Raw genomic sequence first — 23,299 nt, 5'->3', positions numbered from 1 at the left:
TGAATCTCTTCCAGAAAAAATTCACTTTTCTTTGCATTGATGAGCAACCTATGACTGCGTAGCTCTTCGAACACAATGGCCAAGTGATGCCTATGCTCCTCTTCATTCTTTGAGTAGACTATCATGTCATCAAAGAATGTACCAACAAACTACTGGTGTGGACGGAAAATTCTGTCCATCATCCTATTGAACGTAGCAGGAGCATTTGTGAGACCAAAGGGCATCACTAAAAATTCGTAAAGGCCAAATGTCGTTCTAAAAGCAGTCTTGTGCACATCCTCTGATCTAATGCGGATCTGATGGTACCCACTCTTTAGATCTATCCTGCTAAACATAGCTGCTCCTTCTAATTTGTCCATAATATCATCAATTCTAGGTATAGGGAACCTATTCTTGATGGTATTCTTGTTCAGTGCACGGTAGTCGATGCACATGCGCCATGAGCCATCCTTTTTCTGCACCAACAACACTGGAGAACAGAATGGAGATGAACTGGGTTGAATCAGCCCCTTTTCTAACAGCTCCTGTACTTGGCCCATTATCTCTTTCTGTTGAGCCGCACTAACCCTGTACGGAGGCTTATTTGGTGGGCTACTGCCTGGCACCAAATCTATCGCATGGTCCTCGGGTCTCTCTGGCGGTAATTGAGACGGTAATGAATCGGAAAAACAGTCACTATACTGTTGTAAAAACATTGACCTTTCTTTATCTAGCATAGATAAATTTGATTCATCACAATCTGACACTTCACGTGCAAAAACCAAGTACGCAGAAAGATGCTTTTTCATTACAGAAGTAATAGCAGAAGCTGATACAGTAGGAATAGACTCCCCTTTAAGCTTTACATCCAGAATGTGAGTCTTTCCCCTGCTCTGTACAGTGATCTTTTTGTTGTAGGCATCCATGATTCCCTGTACACGAAATAACCAAGGAATACCTAACAACACATCACATCCGTCCAGTGGCATGATGTAAAATTCTTCAGCATCTACATAGGACTGGATATGTAGGCGCAATTTTCCAATGATGGGTGTCACAGCCTCTGTATGGCCAGGACATGCCAAACCTGCCTCTGCTGTATACCCCATCTCTTCAGGTCTGATTCCCAACTTTGAAGCCAATTCTGGGGAAATAAAGTTGGCTTTGGTACCTGGATCAAAGAAGATAAGCACTGTTTGATCCCTGACCTTTCCCCATGCTCTGCAAAGCTCACTTGCATCTGAATTTGGCTTGTCGCCCACCATATCTGGCACTAGACCAGCCATGGGCTTCTTTCCTTTCCTGTCCTCCTTGTCTTCAGAATCAGCTGGCCTTTTCTTTGTAGGACAGTTGTAAGCAATGTGGCCAGGCTGCTCACATATAAAGCATTTGTTCTCTGTCCTCAGGACCTTCTTTTGCTCTTCTGACTTGCGAGGAAAACGTCTTTTCCATTTCTTCGCTGGTCCCTTTTCTGATTTAGCCGTAGCTTTATTTTTCCGTGCGTTGGCTGACTCCTGAGTCCCTTTAGGAGCCTCATTGGGAACGTGCTTCTTGGCTGAATTTTTCTTGCCTGATCCTGCCTTGACGCCAGTGTTAAATTCACAATCTTCTCCCTTGAGCAAACCATTGCCAGTGTTTGCTACCTCGATGAGCTGCGTCAAAGTAGTGACTTTTGTCTTCGTACAGTACTTTCTCAATCCTTTAGGTAGGCCACAACAGTATTTTTCAATCTGTTCTGTCAATGGCACAAACCTATAGGAAGTTACTAGAAGTAGAACTTTCCAAAACTTCCGATTGTAATCATCCAGATTTCTGCAAGTGGGAGCATTAAGCTGGTGCCATTCTGTCATGACATCTGCTTCAAAGTCATCAAATAACCATGCCGTTGCAAAAATCTGCTTAAAGTAAATCCATGTGGACGGAGCTCGCCCTTGAAGCAATAAAGTTGTCCACCATTGTCCCGCATTCCCTGCCAAGAAAGTGGCTGCCTTGCGGACCTTTGAAGCCTCTGTAAAGTTTCCCCCTGCATAGGCCTTGTCAAACTGCTGGAGGAATGAGAGAGCCTTCTTCGTGTCATCAAACCCTGTAAAGGTCGTGAAAGACACACCTTTGCCAACTTCTTTGTACGGAGTTGGCCTCTCCAGCGGCGTTAAATTGTCATATGGAAGTGACTGAAACATGGGAACACTATTAGGGTTCATCTGTGTTCCTTGGCCGCTATTAACTTGACTTGGAAACGCCATATTTGGCTGCTGATTTGTAATTCCAGCCATACCAAAATTTTCCTGTGGCATCCCAAATTGGCACTGAGTGCTCTGAAACCCTGGTAGCATGCCCGTGACACCATACATGGGGTTAGGCATCATCGTTTGAGCACCCCCAAACACTGTTCCTGGCGTGTAAAACTGATTTCCAGGTGCATGACCAGCCATGCTCTGGAATACCGATCCACCTCCAAAATAGCTAGGGTGTACTGAAGGTGGTGGGAAGACCTGTTGCATAGCCTGTAGGGTGCTTCCCTGCCCATTAGAACCAGCTATAGGCTGATGAAAGGTGGCGGGCTGAACTGGTACAGCTTGAAAGACTGGCATCTCAGCCACCTGTTCTTGCACCTTAGGCATAGGTTGTGGAGACTGCATGTTCTCCGTCAAGTGTACAGGTGTTTCCATTGACTGTGCAATATGAATCACCTGTGCTCGAGCCTTAACAGGCTTTTGAATATGATCCAGTGACCCAACTTGCTGAGACGGAACAGAGGGTTGCAGAAAGGCTAAAAACCTCGGGTTCTGCATTACTTGTGTAAACATAGCCATAGCAGTAGCCAACTGGGTCCTGAATATATCATCATTTGTCTGTGGTGGTCTTGAGGACTCACCCACTTCATGTGTCTGTTGACCCTGTGAAGAGGAAACCTCTTCAGTCACATCATCTGGTCTGTCAGCCATAATTGCTATTTCCTGTGTCTGGTCTATGATCCCCTGTGTCTTCAAGCCCAATCTGACCAAGGCTCACTTCTATGGGAAAAAGTGATTTAATCCCGTTGATGGAACCATGAAACCGGCCTGTTCAATCCAAAAAGGACAGTAGACTTTACTTCAAACCTTGATTTAGCTTTCACCCATTATTAGTCGTCTATTATACGTGCGCTATAGTGACACAAGAGAGGGGAATGGGATACAAATGCTAGAATGCACCTGTATGAGAAGACCGACACCAGATTGGCCCCTAACTTAGGCGCCCCTTTCGGTATTTCTTTATTGTTCAAAAGAGGGAATAAATGCTGTGGATCCCTACAAGCTGCTCCGCACAAACTTGGCTGAATTTCAACTGTTCCGGCCTGATTTCAGCAGCATAACTGTACTAGGACCCTTCACAGTCAGTATTCCCACGCATTGACTGACTTTCCCGATGCATACGGGCACTTTGCAAAACCTGGGGAGAATCTGCAGCACGCTGAATTCTCTGTTTTCAGCCCTGAAAATGCGCCAGATTGCCTGAACAGCGGTCCCCTTGCGTCCCCGAACCTCCTGGGGGTATTAGGGTCCGTTTAGGGCCAAAACCCTAAACCTGCAAAAATACACAGCAGGCTGTAATTTACTGTTTCGGGCTCCATTTCGCATGCCGGTCGCATCCTTAGCAAGTCCTCGAGCTCCCGCACCTGTAGGGCAACTTGCCCTTTGAATCGGACGAGATTTCTGGCGTGAAACCTCTCCGAATTCACCTGTACCTGCGGGGGGATTAGCCGCTAGCTAATCCAGTACCTGTGCAAGAGGCTCTTGCCTCGGCAATCGCGCATGAACCCACACAACTGTACATTGGTCAAATGAAGAGCCCACTAGTGGGGCATAACATACTGCCAAAGGGGAGAGAGAGGGCAGTGCGTAGCGTGCAGGGCATCACTCCTGGCACCGCACTGTACATAGGAGGGAAAGCAAGCACTCCATAGCTCTTAACCTGTGACAAAATCTGAAAATGAGCCTCTCCCAGCTTAAAATTCAGCGCCCCCTTTTCTTGCATGAGGAAAGTGCACCAGAAGGTGCCACTTGGCACATTTATAAGCATTTTCCCGTTTCGGGGTTGCCGCCTAAAAATCTCCCAACCGGTTGCTTAGTTGACTTCACGGCAGAGTAAGAAAATGTTCCCCTTGTCATTCCGGAGGTAATGACGCAAACACATTTTCAGGTCCCAAAATAGCAGTTCCCTAAATTTTAGGAGATGCTGCCATTGTATCTTTCTAGGTCATCCGACCCTCTTTGTACACTGTGGCCACATCCAGAACTGAAATGTAGCCTCTGTAGCAAAGGATTCCACTTTGGCTAGTCAATGACCCCACTTTGGCTAACCATAGTCTTTGTCCAACCTTAGTGCTCTCTTGCCCTCAAGCCTGGACTCCCTCTGGACAGTTCCACACTAGCTATGCAATGCAGGGCAGTTAGATTTCCCGTGGGGTGTTTCCAAAAAGTGAAAGTAAATAGATAATAAGAAAGAAATCAACAAAAAGGATAGATAGTAGTCACACGCTGGTGACACCTGGGCCTCTGAACAGAGGTACTTGGGTCGCTGTCACGCCCATAACTAGTCAGCAAGATGGGTGTCTTGAGGGCACTACTCTAAGAGTGTAGATAATTCTGGCCTCTTGGAGAAGCAAAGCCTCACGTAGTCCAGAGGAAACTAGTGACAAAAGCGTTTGCCCTAGGAGACTGGGTGCATAGTCCCGGTCGTTCTTCTTGTGCACTTTTTTGGTGTATGAGGGGGACAGCCGGGAGTGCCCAACCCAACTCCTAAAACAAAAGCAAAAAAAGGCTAGACATGGTTGGAAATGTCCCGGCATGAGAAAACTACCTTACTATCACTAGTCCCTATGAGATATTGGGACCGACTTGACAAATTGAAAGAGATGCCATAACTCAACAGACGAAAGTCCCTAGTCTTTTCCTGGTTATTTGGGCTGACATTCCGCTTTTACCTATTTGCAGAGAAGGGGTTGTCACAAAGTGATGACGTGGCATGTGTCACAACCCAGTGACATGGCAGCCCTTGTACACACACACCTACCCCTTTTGGCATGGACAGTCCCACGGAAAACCTGGCTGAAATGATGACGTGGCACTGTCGTACGGACTGGCCCGGAATCTGCGGCGCGTTTTGCAGACAAGCAGCCACGTGGCAGCACGTACGGACGGCAGCTTTTGGGCCTGTTTTTGGCTACGTAAAAACCTACGCAATGCTTGGAAAAAAGCTACGCAAGTTGCTAAGCAAGGCTTGTGAGAGACAAGTTGCTTTATTTTTTGAAAGCTTTTAACTTTGAAGCTTTTGGGGCTCTGCTTTTAGCATCCCTTGTAATCTCTTTATAAGTGTGGTCAGGCTTCCCACTTCTCAGAGCATCTGGACGCAGAGTCTGAGAGTGAGAGCCTCCCACTCCCTTATACTTTGAGTTGCAGATTAATACAAAAAGAAATACCGAAAGGGGTGCCAGTCTTTGGGGCCAATATCTCTAGGCACGGAACTCCGCCAGGCCGTGTCGAATCAAATGTGAACTGTGAACTGTTTTGAAGTGAATTCTTGTCGTGTCGCGATAGAATCTTGACTTGGAGTGTCCAAGTCCGTTACAGCATGCCACCGGACGGAAGAAAGAAAGAGACTAAGCGCCTGGCAGGCAGTGGCAGGAAACGTGGCATAGATTGTGGGCCAAATAGAGCTGATGTGGCATAGCTTTTGGACATAAGTGGATAAAGCAGTTGACACCCGGCTTTTTGGGGTGACCTGTTGTTACTAGTTTCTGCTTTTGGAGGCGCCTAGCTTTGTAACTCTGCTTTTGGCTCAGTGGCCATAAAATAGTGCATTGGGGGTCTAGTCTGGCAGATCAGTGCACGGTTCATAGTTGTAGAGCACACTCCCCAGCGGTTGTACTTTGCGATTTTTAATATAAAATGAAATATCGAAAGGTGTGCCATACTTCGCTGCCAGAGCATCTGGAAGTGGAACTCTGCCACTTCAGATGTAGCCTATAGCCTGCTCATGACAATATCATTGAAATTGTATACAAGGCGCATTTACATTTATAGGGTTTTGTTAATGAAGTAGGCCTGGCCAATTTCTTATAGAAAATATGGAATACTTATTTGCAACATCATCCTGATATGTATTGTTCTTCTGCTTATGAATAGCTAATGAAAGATGTCGAAAACGAGGGGTTTTTTTAGCTTGGGAGGGGGTTATCTAAAAAAGTGGTGCCAGCATCCCCCAAAAATGTGAAAAATTGGTTAAAACTAATCAAGTTTATGTTATCAATACCTAAATTGCTGACTAAGTGGGACTTCAAGCATTTAAGTTCTTATCGATGTGCTAGCATGTGCTGTCTTCAATTCGTCACTTAGTGTGCCTGACATATATACCAATTCAAACATCGACTTGGGCAAAAAAGATCCACCTTTAGGTTCATGAAATTTTGTTGTTTTGGTTCTTTTTCTTATGACGCAGTTATTCTTTTGCAATGGAGGAGGATGTGAAGCGTTGGGAGAGGTCTTATGGAAAGCTTCGACCAGCTCATAAGGTTAAAATTTTCTTGCACAGTTTCTTACGCAAGCTACCATGAACAATCTGTAAAAGATTAGAGTTTTAAGTTTATGCGTTTTATAGTTCTTGTCTGATTGTTTTATTCAGGAGTTGCTGCCTCATCTTCCTAAAAAGCACCAAGACTTGAGGAGGTGATTTTATTCAAGTATAGCAAGTTGTCTCCTTTGTTTAGAAATTATTTTGAAGCTGTTCTGCTTTCCAAAGGGGTGGTGAGCTACAGCCACCATTTGGTCAGTTAAAATGACAATCACAGATATTGTGGTTTTTGTGTTCTCTATTGTTATGGATCCTCATTCCTATGACAGACATCCGTTGGATAACAATCTAACCATATTGCAATTGACAATGCAAGAAAGTGGAGACATGGTAGTAAATCAAGAGTCTCAGGAAGCATAAGCTAGTAAAGCCTACAGTTAATTCTTGGCTTTGTAGATTGCAGTGGAAAGGGATGAGCAATGTTTGGTTTAGGGTAAGGCACTGTCTGATGCTCACCAAACCCCTACTCTTAAGAGTTAGCTTCCATCCCTCTCTTGTGAAGGATCTTCCTAGATTTCTCTCTCTCTCTCTCTCTCTCTCTCTCTCTCTCTCTCTCTCTCTCACCTGCTGCTGCTGCGCGCTGGTGACCTGCGCGCGCTGCCGCTGTAGGCCACTTGCCCCTTGTCGCGAATGTGAGCAGACCCAGCCCCTGGTCGCGACAGCTGGTCCTACTCGTGCTACAACCCACATGGGCTGTGGGCTATCGCGCCACCTGTTGGGGCTGCCCACCCCCTCTCTCTCTCTCTCTCTCTCTCTCTCTCTCTCTCTCTCTCTCTCTCTCTCTCTCTCTCTCTCTCTCTCTACATTGGCTACCAACACACCATGGCCACATGAATGACACTGTGAACCTGCGAATTTCCAGAAGCGGCCTCTCTGTCAGGTCCTCACCTACATGCACCATGGGACCCAAACCAATACAGCAAACAACCCCCCCGAAACCGGACATCATGGAAGGGAATACGCTCGCCACCATGCTCATTACGAGACATATGGGGACTCATCTCCTCAATGCATACCACCATCACGAAGCAGAGCGATGAAATCAAAGACCTAGCTCTAAAAAACCAAGAATTGGAACACAAGCTCCAAATGCAAGACCTATGAGTCCGTCACCAAGAGGAGAAGATGCAAGAGCTCCAGGGTGCTCTTGATAAGCACACGGCTACAATGCAAGACACGCTAGCCACACATGATGAAAAGATTGCGCAAATGAATGTATTTGAAAATGTGGGCTCTTGGAAAGATTCATTGACAAACACACCAATTCCTCAGACTTCCTCAATGAACACAGACATGTATGCTAATGAGGATGACAGAATACACTGAACAAGAGAAAAGAAAAATGAACATCGTGATACGGGGCATCCCCGAATCCGACAACGAGAAGGTCATTACCTTGAACACCGACATCACGGAAATGATCTCCGCTAACTTCGGAATGCATGATGTGGTGGTATATGGTGCACATCGAGTAGGCAAGAAGAAACCCGAAGCAAATCGGGCAATCGTATGCACACTTCTGGATGCTCGCAAGAGGGCTATTATCCTCGAAAACGCTCGCATGTACTTAAAGGATAGCTCACTATACATCAGTGAAGATAGAACGCCGAACCAACAAAAGACCTTACGTGAAGCATACGAAGCTAGCATGAACAAAAGAACAGCCCAAGCGGACACAAAAGGGGAAGAAAAAGAGGAAACAAAATGACAATGCGAGACCCATGGGTTCACGGAACTACACGTGACAAGTTGGAATTGCAGAGGCTTCCCGTGGCATGAAGGAGAAGGATTAACGGAAGTCCTACCACAAGCCGACATTCTCTTTTTATTGGAAACATGGGAACACGATGCATGTAGAATACCACACATTGAAGGATATGTCACACACTCCCTACGGATGCCATGTACAAAAATGAGGGGATAAGGAGGAGTCGCGGTGATATACCGAGAGGAACTCAGAAAAATGATCACAATTTGCAAGACAGATGCTCATAACCGGTACATATGGATCAAGTTTGACACAAAACCTAAACCTATGTTCATTGCCGGGTGCTACATCCCCCATAGAGAGTCACCATTCTATGGTGCCTTCAATGTAGAGAAGAATTACCCTTTAGAGGATCTGTATGCCGATATCCATGCCTATGCACAAGAAGGGATGATTATGCTTATTGGGGGACATGAATGCTCGCATAGCACATGCGCAAATGCAAATGGTGGATCTCATGACACCTCCAATGCTTGAACATAATGAGATACTAGATCCCACATGGGAGAGATGTTCGAAAGATCTCATTACAAACCCGCAAGGTATTGCATTGCTCAGTATGATGACATCCTTACAACTAATCGCCGTCAATGGAACAAGTAAGTTTGAAAAATCGGGAGAATGCACATGCTACACGGCCAACAAAGGCATGAGTGTTATTGATTATGTATTGATTGCATATGAGGCATCCCATATTGTAAGTAATTTTACAATTGGGAAGAGGTCACCCAATTCGGACCACACCCCAATCCCTGTATGGCTACAAGTTCCCACTCAAAAAGCACAAAAACAGCCCCATGCCCGATCATGGACATACAAAATGTAAGTGGACAAGAAAAGAATGTATGCAGAACATCTAGACAATGCACTTGCTCATGTACCCATGCCTCACACATTGAACAAACATGGCCAATTTTCAAACAAGCTCTATGTGACGCCGTGGAACAAACAATGGGAAAAACGCATCGGTGAGGAAATCATGTTAAAGGGCTACCGCATAACCCATGGTTTGATGAAGAGTGCAAGTATGTAAAAAAACAATTGCGGGCACTGTCAACGACGAACACGGAATGGGAAACTCTATCAAAAGACTACGCAAATCTCAAGAGGCGGAAAAGAAGAAACTATGAGCTACGCACGGAGACACAAGCCATAGCCAACTTCAAGAAAAATCCCAAAAAGGAATGGCTGAAAATAAGAGGACGAAGACATGACATTATGGGGGACATAAGCTCAGATGACATGTACATGTATGTGGAACAACTATATGTGCATAATAATGCGGAAGAAATGCCACACATGCAAACCGATCTCCATGCCCAAGACCACTTTGATTTCGAAATGGTTAAAAAAGGCATACAAAAACTTGCAAATGGGAAAGCTCCGGACATACTACACTTGAACTCAGAAATGCTTAGATGGTCAGGTATGAGAGCTAGAGAGTGGATACATAGAATGCTAAACCAAGCCATTGTTCAAGGGCTACCCGAGGATTGGCGAAAGAACTGGATCAAAGCACTTTACAAAAAAGGGGATGTAAATCAGCCTACCAACTACCGTACCATTATGGTAGGATCTTGCATGGCAAAGCTTTTGGGAAGCATCTTAGAACAAAGCATAAGCACATGGGCGGAGACAAATGGAAAACGAACAAAAGAACAAGCAGGTTTCCGACCAAAACATAGCACTATTGATCACCTTGTTTCACTCAGGGTATTAATGGAAGAGAGTCGGTTAAAGGGAAAAACATTATATTGTTGCTGTGTAGATTTCACCAAAGCCTTTGACACGGTCCCGAGAATGGGTATATGGAAAAGGATGGAATGCATAAAAGTACCGATGCATCTCAGGAGTGTGGTAGCACGTCTCTATGACAGAGTCATATGTCAACTAAAAACGCACCAAGGGCTGTCCAAAGCTTTCTCGAGCAACATGGGGGTCAAACAAGGATGCACTCTCTCCCCTACTCTTTTTGGATTGTGCATTGATCAAATAGAAAGCTGCCTCCCTCAACTAGAAGGGGATGAACCAGCCATCGGGATGCTTACACTTCTCATGCTCATCTATGCAGACGATGTGGCTCTTTTCGCCCATGACATTACAGCTCTACAGAAATTGGTTGATGCGTTACATGCTTTTTGTGAAAATGTGGGCCTATCAATCAATGTAGACAAAACAAAGTTCATGATTGTAAAGACTCGTAAGATGGATATCCACGCCCCCCTCATGTATCAAGGGAAACAAATTGAGAAAGTCGACAGTTTCAAGTACTTGGGGATTGACATCCCGTGCAACTATGCTTGGGGACAATGCGCACATAATAGAATTGACATCGGCCATGCCAAGTACTATCAATTTGAAAACATGTGCACGCAAAGGAGCATAAAAAGATGGGAGATAAAAGCGACCATTTTTGAGACATGCGTGGTGCAAGCCATCCTCTACGGAGTGGAAATCTGGGGAGCAAGCATTTCAGCCCACACATGGAATGAAATTGAAAAAATTCAGAAAAAGTTTCTATGTCGACACATGGGGGTCAAAAAGGCGACACCATACTCCGTGCTACTCTTGGAGACAGGCAAGAGACCACTAGAAATGAAAGCATTGCAAAAAATGTACACGTATATCATGAAGGTCAAAGCGATGCCTACTACTCGAATCCCCCGCATTGCATGGGAAACGGGATGTGCGCCACATAAGACAAAAAAAAGCAAATTTCTGTCATCGAGCCTCATACAGGACATTAAGAAATGGTTCGCTAAATGGAATGTAGAGGCATATGTGGACATGCTTATTGAGGAGGGCAAGGAGGGAGAACACATGCTGAATTTTGACATTGCATTACTAAATAGCCTCCACACCAAATGGAAGACAACGCAACACCGCTCGAAATTTTAATACTATTGCAAGCATGTCAACACAAAGTATTGGGAAGGCTATAGCACAAACCCAATGGAAGCCCAGGCCCATATACGAACACCCATGCCCCACATGGCACGAAGAGCCATCTCTTTGATGCGCACAAGGTCACATATGCTCAAAATAGAAACAGAGGGCTGGCTGAAAATTGATGCTTCTAAACGGATATGCACATCATGTACAATGCAAGCTCCCGAAGATGAAGCACATGTGACATTGGAATGCCCAGAATACACTCACATCCGGGCTAATTTTCAACCACTTCTAAGCGGTTGTTCTACCTTTGCGGACCTATTATCCAAGACAGACCCCTCCCCTATAGCTCTCGGAACATACCTCACCCGCATACTTGAGCATCAAAAGACACTCATAGGAACACAAAAAGAGAATAACACACACCACACCATACACCCCCGTGAGGGGAGACTATGTATCACTTTGAGGTCCCATGGGTCATTTCTGCCCCCCCGCGGACGTTAATACCAAATCAAATCAAATCTCTCACTCTCTTTGTGAAGCTCGCCCGTTGCCCTGTGCACCCGCACCCCTCGCGCGCCCCGCAATACAATGCGACCCTCCCCCAGCTGCCCGCGCCCTTCGCGCTGCCCCGCAGGTCGTCTCTCTCCTGCCCCGCGCAGGTGAGCAGTAACGCGCGCAGGTGAGTCTCTCTCTCATGCCCTGCCCCCCCCCCCCCCCCCCCCAAACGCTCGCGCCCACTGCCCTGTGCACCCGCACCCGTTGCCCCTGCGCCCCCGCTCCCGTACTCTATCGCGCTTTATTTTTCCTTTTGCCTATCGTGCTCTCTCCCTCAACCCTATCACGCTCTCTCTATCGCCCTCTTTTTTTTTTTTAATAATAACTTTTTGCCTATCATACTCTCTCTCTCTCTACCCGTTGTCCCCCCCCCCCCCCCCCCCCCCCCTTGCCACGCCCTTGCGCTACCCCTCCCCTGCCATACCTCCTTGCGTTCCCCCACTCGTCCAACTACCACGCCCACTACTAGTGTGGATGCACACGTGCGCTTAGTGGCTCTTTTTCGGACGGCAATCAAGCATGAGGAAGCTGAACGATAAAGCAGACCCCCTAGAGGATGCCATTCAAAAGTGCAAAGAGGAAATGACAGAGACCATTACCAAGATGAACCGCAATCTCTTGGGCACAATAAAAATGCTCGAAGGACGTGTGCTGATCCAAGAGAGCAAGATAAATACACTGGAAGACCGAGTGACGACTCAGGATGAAAAAATTGCGTCCCTCAAGAAAGATCTCACCGAAGCACGATCAAGAAACACACTGGAAGAGGGCGAACTGCAACCCTCAGTAATCGAAGAAATCAACACGATCAAGGAGCAAGTGCGGGCCATCAAAGAGGGAGAAGAGCAACACAAAGAGATGACGACTTCTTGGGTGGATGTTCTTACCAAAACTCAACAGAAGGCGGATGAAGCCGAGAAATGGATCAAGGTGGCCAAGAAAGGAAAAGGCGAGATAACGTCCACGTCCACACCCACTATCATTATTCAGACACTAGAGGAGGAGCAAAGAAGACGGGTGCGCGCTTTACATGTGAGAATTTGCGGTCTTAAAGACAAAGGCAATGTGGACGAAGAGGTAAAAGAACTCATGGCCTTGATGGGGGTCCATGAGCCGACGCACACAAGAGCCCGGAGAGTGGGCAACATAAAGAAAAATGGAAGCAGTGGGGAAACCTCAAAAATAGAGCACTCATCCTCCGTTTTCCCTCCATGGAAGCGAAGAAGTCCTTGAAGAAAAGACCAACTCTTAAAGAGACGGGCATCTTTCTCGGGGATGATCTTACCCTCTCGCAGATCGCTCATATGCAGGAAGTAATGCCGGAGATTAGAGCGGCAAGGGGAAAAGGCAAGATTGCCTTTTACTGAGATGGAAGAGTGGTAATACTAGAGCGACGCTCCACATGACGGTGCGAGACTTATGGGACCACACTCAAAGTGGCTGCCTCGAACTGTAATGGATCTATGCGTCTTGATGTGGGTGCTTTTGAGGATAGTTTTACTGGAAGAGACATCATCTTTTACTCTGAGACACACCAGGCCCTTGGGCAATCCATGCCTCACATCAGTGGATACAAGTGGGAGACAGCTTACAGACAGGAGACACGCTCAGAGCACAGAGGCCGGGGCTCGGGGGAGTGGCAGTGTTATTTAGAGAGGATCTGCAACCATTGGTACATATAGCCCGTAGGGATGAGCAGGCTAGGTACATGTGGGCGAGATTGAAAGTAGAGACAGACAGATATCTCTACATTGCTATTTGCTACTTTCCCCCGAGTACATCAGTCTATGCATCACCCAGAGGACAATCCCCTTTTTCTATTTTGGATGATGACATATGGGAGTTCTCTAGAGATGGTGACATTATCATTCTAGGGGACTTCAATGCTAGGACTGCCCATCACCAGACAGTGTTTTATGATACTTCAGAGGAGATGCTGAGAGAGCTAGATGTTGTAGAGACGGGCCTGTCCAGACTATCACACGATGTGGAATATACTGAGTATGGGCGACACCTGATAGACATGGGCACCGCACATGGATTGGCCATCTTGAATGGCCTACAGAGATTTCCTGCGGCGGGAGGTTTTACATGCTTCCCACATAGACATGGAGCCAGCATAGTGGACTATGTCATGGCACAGCCGAATCTCATCTCTAGTATCCAGGATCTCACAGTTGGGTCCAGACCGGTCAAGGTGGCAGTGGATTATGCTCGTGTGTCGATGACCATCTCCTTCCAGTTCAGTGTAGCACACAAGCCATGGGTAGCAGCCCCTACTCGCTACACCTTCACACGGGAGACGGATTCTGTATACATAGACGGGATCTACAGACGCCTATGCACTGAGGAACCGGGGCGACCTCTGGAGGAGCTAACTACTATACTGACACTGACATTACATGATGCAACAGCAGAGGCATACCCACACACCCAGCCTGAGCAGAGACGCTGATCAAGGAGCATGCCTCAGAACAGCTGGTACGATGAGGAGTGCCGCCAGACTAGAGCTAGACTTCAGAGGGAGGTGCTTTTGGGGGACGTCACTCACAGACAGCCACAGATTGACTTCCGATGCCTGGTGCGGCGGAAGAAGAGGGCTTTTTTGGCTCGACTCGAGCAAGATCTATACTAGCTATTCTTGAGTCAGGACTCGCGTGCGGCGTGGCGGCTCTTTCATGAGCAGTCCCCTCCCCTTGCTGTTACCTCCATAGAGACCTGGGGTCAGTACGCATCATCCTTGTACACTATACCTAAACAGCCCCCCCTTCCCAACCCCCCCGATCCATGCCCACACACATGTGCTTTTTTCACCGCTGAGATGGTGAAGAAAGCCATTGAGAGGATGAGGACTGGGAGAGCATATGATCATGATGGCTTAGTCGCTGAGCATTTCATGCATGCCAAAGACCTACTAGCAGAGCTTCTAGCAGCTATGTTTAACCGTGCCATGTGTGAGTGTCACAAAAATACGGAAGCGTAAACTGACGTTTAATTGCACTTCAAAATACTCGAGAGAATTAGAGGGAGCGAGAAAACTTGACACGTCATTGGGGACCAGAAGATGGGCTGGTCCCCCCCCATAAAGAGAATATCTTTATTACTAAGGGAGAATCTTTACAAGCACAGGAACGGGGCATACGCCCGTCCTCTATTCTTTCTTCTGTTCTGTTTTGACTACTGACTGAGAAAGTGTTTCCACTTTCTTTCTGCTTAGGGGATTTCCCATCTTCTGCGAGACTGGTTGGAAGCTCTCGAAAAGAGAGTCTATCTTCCAAAACAGCTCATCGGAAGCTCTCACAGAGGAGAGTCCATCTTCCGTTATGTATTGCCTTCATGCTCATTCATTCATGCATCGAACACAAAAGAGAAAACAAGCAAAATGCACACGCACATGCTTGCTGTAATTTTCTGTACATAACCTGAAATTCTTACCTGTGCACACCCCTACGTCGAAACAGAGGTCTTCTTCGCGATGGAATCGCGCCAAACTTGGTGTAGACTTAGGATAAGGAAAGAGAAGAGAATTTCTATGGCTGATTTGCTGAAAACAGCCCTAATCGAGGTAATTAGGGGCTGAAAACAGAGAATTACAGCAGCCGCACTCTGCTAAGAGAGCGTCTACGGCAGCTTCTCGCGATGAAACTTCACCAGAAGGTGTCTATGACTGTGAGATCCCTTGTTCTTGACAATGGGAGCACAAGGCTACCACATATGTCGCAAGGGACTGCTCTCAAGCTTCAATGGAGGGCTCCACCGCGTAGAGCACGCTCACATTAGGGGGGGTAGGTGCACTGCCAGCCCTGAAAATGGGGGAGGGGGGGCTCCGAAATAGCCATCAGGGAGAGGGGGCGCTAGGAAGAGAGAGAGGGTGAGAGTGAGAGTGAGAGAGAGTTAGTTTGCATTGGTAAGTGTGCCACTTGGCACACTTACTTTAAAAACTTAAAAACCATTCAAGTTTTGACTTTAAAAACTTCTAGCTCATTAATTAAGAATGTGCAACTAACTAACAACTGCTACCAATGATTCTTTTATGAGAACACCAAAGGTCTGCCGGCGCAATGCCGCACGGGCACTGCACCACCTTTACCTGTTCACACTTGTCCGGCCGTCCGCCCGGGCACGGACCGTTAAATTTAATTTCATAAAATTTACCCTAAGGCTTTATTAGCTTTATTAGCCTTAGGGTCACTGTTCTAAGGACCCCATCTCATTCATGTGCTTGTACTGACGCGCGTATTTTTCTGAGCCTAAAATCTGAGGCTACTGCTTACCCCTTTCTGAAGACCCGATTTCCCAATCACTAGGGCTTCAGGGTAATTTCTGCTAAGGTCCCTCTGAGGTGTTCTAGCCCGCATTTAGGCTCACCTGAGGCCTTAGAACTGCTAGGTCTATTCTGGTGTGCACACAACTAATTAGATAATTCTTTTCTCGTAAATAAATTAATTATTTACAAAGTCTGACTTAGTTACATCCCTCTTGGTTCTAAACAGTTGACCTCAACTGTAGAGCGTCAACATAACTGTGCAAGATGTCAGGGTAGTCCTTGAGATCGGACTCAGTCATCCACTTTGCATCTAAAGGAGTGTAATTCTTGAACTTGACTAAATACTTTCGATGTAGACTCCCCGACTTGAGTTGTCTCTCCGAGTGGTGTATTATCTGTTCAGGTTGAAGGATTTCCTCCTCTTCGACTTCTGGAGGATCTTCTTGTACTGGCGCCACTGGAGGAGGTCCAACATATGGTCGGAGGAGACTGACATGAAAAGCATTGTGGATGCGCCAGTGAGAAGGCAAATCCAATCTGAAAGTCACATCATTGACTTTATCTGTAATTTTGAAAGGGCCGTAGAATCTATGGGAAAGTTTGACAACTTTCCCTTTGCCGACCCGCTTTTTCAATCTAGCTTTCTCAAACCGAAGCAAGACATATTGTCCTTTTTCAAGATTGAGATTCCTTTTGTGCTTGTCTGCTTTTCTCTTCTGTTGCTCTTGAGTACGAAGAATCGCTTGCTTTACTTGTTGATGGGCAATATCAATATTGCGCACAAATTCATCTGCGGCGAAGATGTGTTCTTTGGTCACCATAATAGGAAGTAAGAGTGGCTTCCCGTAAATAATTTCGAAGGGGGCTTTACCAGTTGAGGAATGTATGGTATTATTATACGCAAACTCAACTATTGGTAAGTATTGTTCCCATTCGGATTGTCGTTCCGAAACATAGCACTTGAGGAGATCTAAAACAGTGGCATTAGCGATTTTGCTTTGACCATCTGTTTGAGGGTGATAAGCTGATGAAAAATCAAGCTTAGTTCCCAAGTTTTCAAACAATGCCTGCCAAAATAGACTAGTCATGCGGGGATCTCTGTCGCTCACAATAGTCTTTGGCAATCCATGGTGTTTAAAAATCTGAGCTAGAAATATTCTAGCCATGTGATCAGCTTTGATCGTCTTCTTTACTGGAAGGAAATGGGCTTGCTTACTGAATCTGTCTACTATAGTCCAGATTGCATCATTTCCATTCTTGGATCGAGGAAGATCCGTAATAAAATCCATGGCAATACTTTCCCATGGCGTGTTAGGCACAGGGAGCGGCTGAAGCTTGCCATAAACTTTATGTCTGTCATATTTCACTTTTTGGCATACTAAACACTCACGTACATGTTTTTCAATGTCCGCACGGAGTGTTGGCCAAAAGAAATACCTTTCGAGGGCACTAGTGGTGGAAGCAATTCCCCGATGCCCGGCATAAGGAGAATTATGTGCTTCATCCATCACCTTTTGTCGTAAGGGCTGAGCTATGCATATTGCTTGTTGACGATAGAGTGTATTATCCCTGATAGAATAAGGTGGCTTTGAGTGACCAGCTTGAAGATCTGCCCAAATTGTGGCGAAGTCTGGATCTTGAGGATACATCTCGCTGAGAGATTCTAGTTCCTCATGATAAATTGTTGTGAGTGCGTTGATCTTTGGACGCCTGGAGAGAGCATCTGCAACTGCATTCTTTGTTCCAGAAGTGTGTAAAATCTGAAAATGAAACATTGAAAGAAAGTTGGCCCATCTCATATGCTTTTCTGATAACTTTCTCTGTGTGAGAAAGTAGCGAAGACTTTGATGATCTGTCTTGATAATAAAATCAGCTCCTAATAGATAGTGTTTCCAAATGGAAAGAGCATGAATTACTGCCATTAGCTCTTTTTCGTATATGGAGGCATGCAACTCTGCATCTTTAAGGCGCCGACTTTCATAGGCTATCGCGTGACCCTCTTGGTTCAGAACTGCTCCTACACAATCTCCAGATGCATCGCAGTATACCTCGAAAGGTTTGCGAAGATCAGGGACGTTGAGAACGGGTCCGTGACTGAGTAGATACTTAAGCTTTTCGAAAGCTTGTTTTTGTCCAGAGCCCTAATGGAATGGAATCCGCTTCTTTGTCAGGTCATGGAGGGGACCTGCTATCGCGGCAAAAGCTCGAATGAAACGCCGATAATAAGAACAGAGGCCAAGGAAACTTCGTACATCATGTACTGTAGTTGGTGTAGGCCATTCTACAACTGCTTGAATCTTTTCAGGGTCCATTCTCACCTGGTTGTGAGATACTATATGGCCCAAATAGTGGATTTCTTTTAAAAAGAACTCACTCTTCTTAGCATTCACAAATAACTTGTGTTTGCGTAATTCTTCAAACACTAAGGCGAGATGCTTATAGTGTTCGTCTTCCGTCTCTGAGAAGATTAAGACGTCATCAAAGAAAACGCCTGTAAAACTTCTATATGAATGGAAGATTCTATCCATCATTCTGTTGAATGTAGCTGGTGCATTAGTGAGTCCAAAAGGCATCACTAAGAATTCATACAACCCGAAGGTTGTTCTAAATGAAGTCTTATGCACATCCTGAGGAGCTATGCGGATTTGATGATAACCGCTCTTCAAGTCTATACGACTAAAGACACTTGCTCCTTGTAACTTGTCAAGAATGTCGTCAATCCGAGGGATTGGAAATCGATTCTTGATTGTGATCTTGTTTAGAGATCTATAGTCTATGCACATGCGGAATGTGCCATCCTTTTTCTGTACCAGCAAGACAGGTGAACAATATGGAGAAGTACTAGGCCTTATTAAGCTTTTCTCCAAAAGTTCGTTAACCTGCTTGAGAATTTCCTCTTGCTGCATTAGACTAACTCGATAAGGGGGCTGATTTGGAGGAGAACTTTCTGGGATCAAATCAATGGTATGATCCTCAGGTCGCGAAGGTGGGAGTTCATTTGGAAGTTCATCTGGAAAACAATCTTTATATCTTTCTATTAACTTAAGTCTTTTTTGCTCTAAAGAGGAAGAAAGTTGTGAAACAGACACATCTCTCTCTCTCTCGCAAAAATCAAGTATGCTGAAACACACTTTTTCATTTCTTTCTTGATGGCAATGTGGTTGGCGATAGGAATACGCCAATCACCTGCATCTGCAAGTACAAGATACTCCTTTCCTTTATGAGCAAAAGATAAGGTTTTCTGAACATAGTCAGGAATGGGATGCATCTTGTAGTGCCAAGGCATTCCCAAGATAACATCGCATCCTTCAAGTGAAGCTAGTAAGAAAGACTCTTGATCCTTGTAGTCGTCGACCTTTAGATTCAACTTCCCTATGATTGGAGTAGAGTTTGAGTTCTGCCCTTTGAAAGCTGATTGCGCTTGAATAGAGACTCCAAAACGATTGGGTTGCAAGTTCAGGTCGTCAGCTAGCTGGGTAGAGATGAAGTTGTCTGTACTACCAGGGTCAAACAAAATAAGAGCCCGCTGGTTGTTGATACTACCCCATGCTTTGAGAAGAGCTCTTTCTTTTCCATCCTTGGTTGTATTTCCCTGTACATCTGGGACTGCATTGGAGGAGGGTGGTTGTGGAGGTTTGGTTGGACAGTCACCCTTCATATGACCAACTTGTCCGCACTTGAAGCATCTTCCTTCACTAATGTATGTTCGCAACTCAGCAGGAGAGAGATATCTCCCTTTCTTGGGCTGATTTGGCTTTGCTTCTGCTTCGGAGGCGGTTCTTTTCTTCTTTTGAGAAGAAGTAGAAGAGGTAGGCTGCTCATGGAGAGCCTTCTGCTTAGCATGGTAAGTGCTTTGCTCCATCTTCCTGGGAGTACCCTTGTCATGTATTCCATCAGCTATGCGGGCTGATTCCATAAGTATCTGCAAGTTACCTCGAGGGTAAAGCTTCATAGCCTTTTGCAAGGCTTCATGCAAACCTGCTTCAAACTTGTGCATCTTCTCCGAATCGTCAATCTTCTTGAATGGAGTGACTTTCAAGAGAACGTCCCAAAACCTATCCACATAGCGTGGAACGGTTTCGTTCTCTGACTGTGAAAGTCGATCCCATTCTTTCTTTACCTCTTCCTCATAGTCTGGAGGAAGGAACTGTGCGTAGAACTCCTTCTTGAAAGCGGTCCAATCTTGGGGTTTGCGTTCTTCCAGGATAAGGGTTAACCACCAATTGCTTGCGGTGCCTTTCAGGTACAAACTAACATGGCGAAGCTTGGATCTTTCTTTAAAATTCCCTTCAGCAAATGCAACTTCAAATTGGCGGATGAAAGCTAAAGCTTTGTCATTATCACGCCGTCCATTGTAGGTGTCGAATTTCACATCTTTATCTCCCGACTTGAATGTTTTCTGCCTGTGGTGCTTCTTCTTATGGTGCTCCTTCTTTCGATGCTTAGACTCCTTGGGGACAGGAGTCCTTTCCCTTGAATGTACTTCTTGCTGCGACGGATCGTCGAGAAACATGTCTTCCGGAGAGACTATGTCTTCCAGATCCTTCATGAAAGAGAACTGAGGGGAATCAGGGGGATCCTGCTCTTGAACTTTTGGATTAAACCGCACATGACGTTCTGGAGATTTCTTCTGCCTCTCGTGCATGCGGGAAGTTCCAATCAAAGGATCTTTTCTTGGTTGTGGCGCCTTTGGGTTCTGCGGAATTTCTCCTAACCCCATCGGCATTTTCTCCTTCCCTTTTTCAAGAGTATGGAGAATCTTTTGGACTTCTGGATGGGAGAGAGCTTTCTGCAACTCTTCCACCTGCTGTTGAAGGAGAGAGAACTCTATCTCGCGTCCTCCCATTTCTGCAGTCTGCCAAGAGTCGTCAATCCCTTCAGGAAGAGAGAGAGGACCTTGCTCTGATACCACTGTCACAAAAATACGGAAGCGTAAACTGACGTTTAATTGCACTTCAAAATACTCAAGAGAATTAGAGGGAGCGAGAAAACTTGACACTTCATTGGGGACCAGAAGATGGGCTGGTCCCCCCCCATAAAGAGAATATCTTTATTACTAAGGGAGAATCTTTACAAGCACAGGAACGGGGCATACGTCCGTCCTCTATTCTTTCTTCTGTTCTGTTCTGACTACTGACTGAGAAAGTGTTTCCACTTTCTTTCTGCTTAGGGGATTTCCCATCTTCTGCGAGACTGGTTGGAAGCTCTCGAAAAGAGAGTCTATCTTCCAAAACAGCTCATCGGAAGCTCTCACAGAGGAGAGTCCATCTTCCGTTATGTATTGCCTTCATGCTCATTCATTCATGCATCGAACACAAAAGAGAAAACAAGCAAAATGCACACGCACATGCTTGCTGTAATTTTCTGTACATAACCTGAAATTCTTACCTGTGCACACCCCTACGTCGAAACAGAGGTCTTCTTCGCGATGGAATCGCGCCAAACTTGGTGTAGACTTAGGATAAGGAAAGAGAAGAGAATTTCTATGGCTGATTTGCTGAAAACAGCCCTAATCGAGGTAATTAGAGGCTGAAAACAGAGAATTACAGCAGCCGCACTGTGCTAAGAGAGCGTCTACGACAGCTTCTCGCGATGAAACTTCACCAGAAGGTGTCTATGACTGTGAGATCCCTTGTTCTTGACAATGGGAGCACAAGGCTACCACATATGTCGCAAGGGGCTGCTCTCAAGCTTCAATGGAGGGCTCCACCGCGTAGAGCACGCTCACATTAGGGGGGGTAGGTGCACTGCCAGCCCTGAAAATGGGGGAGGGGGGGCTCCTAAATAGCCATCAGGGAGAGGGGGCGCTAGGAAGAGAGAGAGGGTGAGAGTGAGAGTGAGAGAGAGTTAGTTTGCATTGGTAAGTGTGCCACTTGGCACACTTACTTTAAAAACTTAAAAACCATTCAAGTTTTGACTTTAAAAACTTCTAGCTCATTAATTTAGAATGTGCAACTAACTAACAACTGCTACCAATGATTCTTTTATGAGAACACCAAAGGTCTGCCGGCGCAATGCCGCACGGGCACTGCACCACCTTTACCTGTTCACACTTGTCCGGCCGCCCGCCCGGGCACGGACCGTTAAATTTAATTTCACAAAATTTACCCTAAGGCTTTATTAGCTTTATTAGCCTTAGGGTCACTGTTCTAAGGACCCCATCTCATTCATGTGCTTGTACTGACGTGCGTATTTTTCTGAGCCTAAAATCTGAGGCTACTGCTTACCCCTTTCTGAAGACCCGATTTCCCAATCACTAGGGCTTCAGGGTAATTTCTGCTAAGGTCCCTCTGAGGTGTTCTAGCCCGCATTTAGGCTCACCTGAGGCCTTAGAACTGCTAGGTCTATTCTGGTGTGCACACAACTAATTAGATAATTCTTTTCTCGTAAATAAATTAATTATTTACAAAGTCTGACTTAGTTACAGTGAGGGCCTACCCGACACTTGGAGCCTATCTACGAATGTACCTATCTTCAAGTCAGGAGACCCCATGGAGCCTGGGAATTATCGCACTATCATGATTGGGCACACACTGGCACGGTTGTATGCATCCATTCTTGAGCAACAATTGAGTAGATGGGCAAAGAGGGAAGGAATGCGTGCAGCTGGGCAGGCAGGGTTCAGGAGAGGCTTCTCTACTCTTGACCATATCTTGACACTCAGGGCCATCATCGAGGAGGGCAGATCTCATGGGAGACGGATCTATTGTAGCTTTGTGGACTTTCGCAAAGCTTTTGACACAGTACCCAGAGCTAGAGTGATGCGCAGATTACAGGAGATGGGAGTACCCACAGAGCTCATTTGGGGGATCATGGCATTATACAAATCAATGGTAGGGCATGTACTCACCCCTGAGGGACTTTCTACACCGGTTCACTCCACTATTGGGGTGAAGCAGGGTTGCCTGCTCTCTCCTACTCTTTTCGGTATGTATGTGGATGAGGTTTCTGACTACATTGAGAGCGATGGTGATAGAGGTGCACAGTTGGCAGGGACATGGATTCCACTTTTGTTATATGCTGATGATATTGTGTTGATCTCCGAATCTCCAGAGGGAATGCAACGTCAATTGGATGCTTTGCATAGGTTTGCCCATGAGAGTGGTTTGTCTGTCAACCTTGGTAAAACCAAGTTGATGGTGTTTAATACCACCCCACAGTGGATCAGGAGGTCAGCACCTACATTCACATACGGCCAGGAGACTGTGGAGTACACAGAT

General features: G+C 45.9%; 1 protein-coding gene across 2 annotated transcripts in view; it reads left to right on the top strand.

Moving 5' to 3' along the window:
- LOC147429950 (uncharacterized) overlaps positions 1-23,299 on the top strand; it is a 66,769-nt gene that overhangs the window by 35,630 nt on the left and 7,840 nt on the right. The window contains exons 2-3 of one of the 2 annotated variants that reach the window (XM_086496134.1): positions 6,460-6,532; positions 6,643-6,686. In XM_086496134.1, the coding sequence (XP_086352260.1) occupies positions 6,460-6,532; positions 6,643-6,686 (117 nt within the window). Of the gene's footprint in view, positions 1-6,459; positions 6,533-6,642; positions 6,687-23,299 lie in introns of those variants that run through there. The other variant, XM_086496135.1, reaches the window with a different exon arrangement.

The sequence above is a fragment of the Adiantum capillus-veneris genome, chromosome 22, assembly GCF_014529385.1.
Source record: "Adiantum capillus-veneris isolate H3 chromosome 22, ASM1452938v2, whole genome shotgun sequence".
In the NCBI taxonomy this organism is placed as follows: domain Eukaryota; kingdom Viridiplantae; phylum Streptophyta; class Polypodiopsida; order Polypodiales; family Pteridaceae; genus Adiantum; species Adiantum capillus-veneris.
The sequence above is the reverse complement of the archived record's forward strand: the minus strand, read 5'-3'. Positions and strand labels throughout refer to the sequence as shown.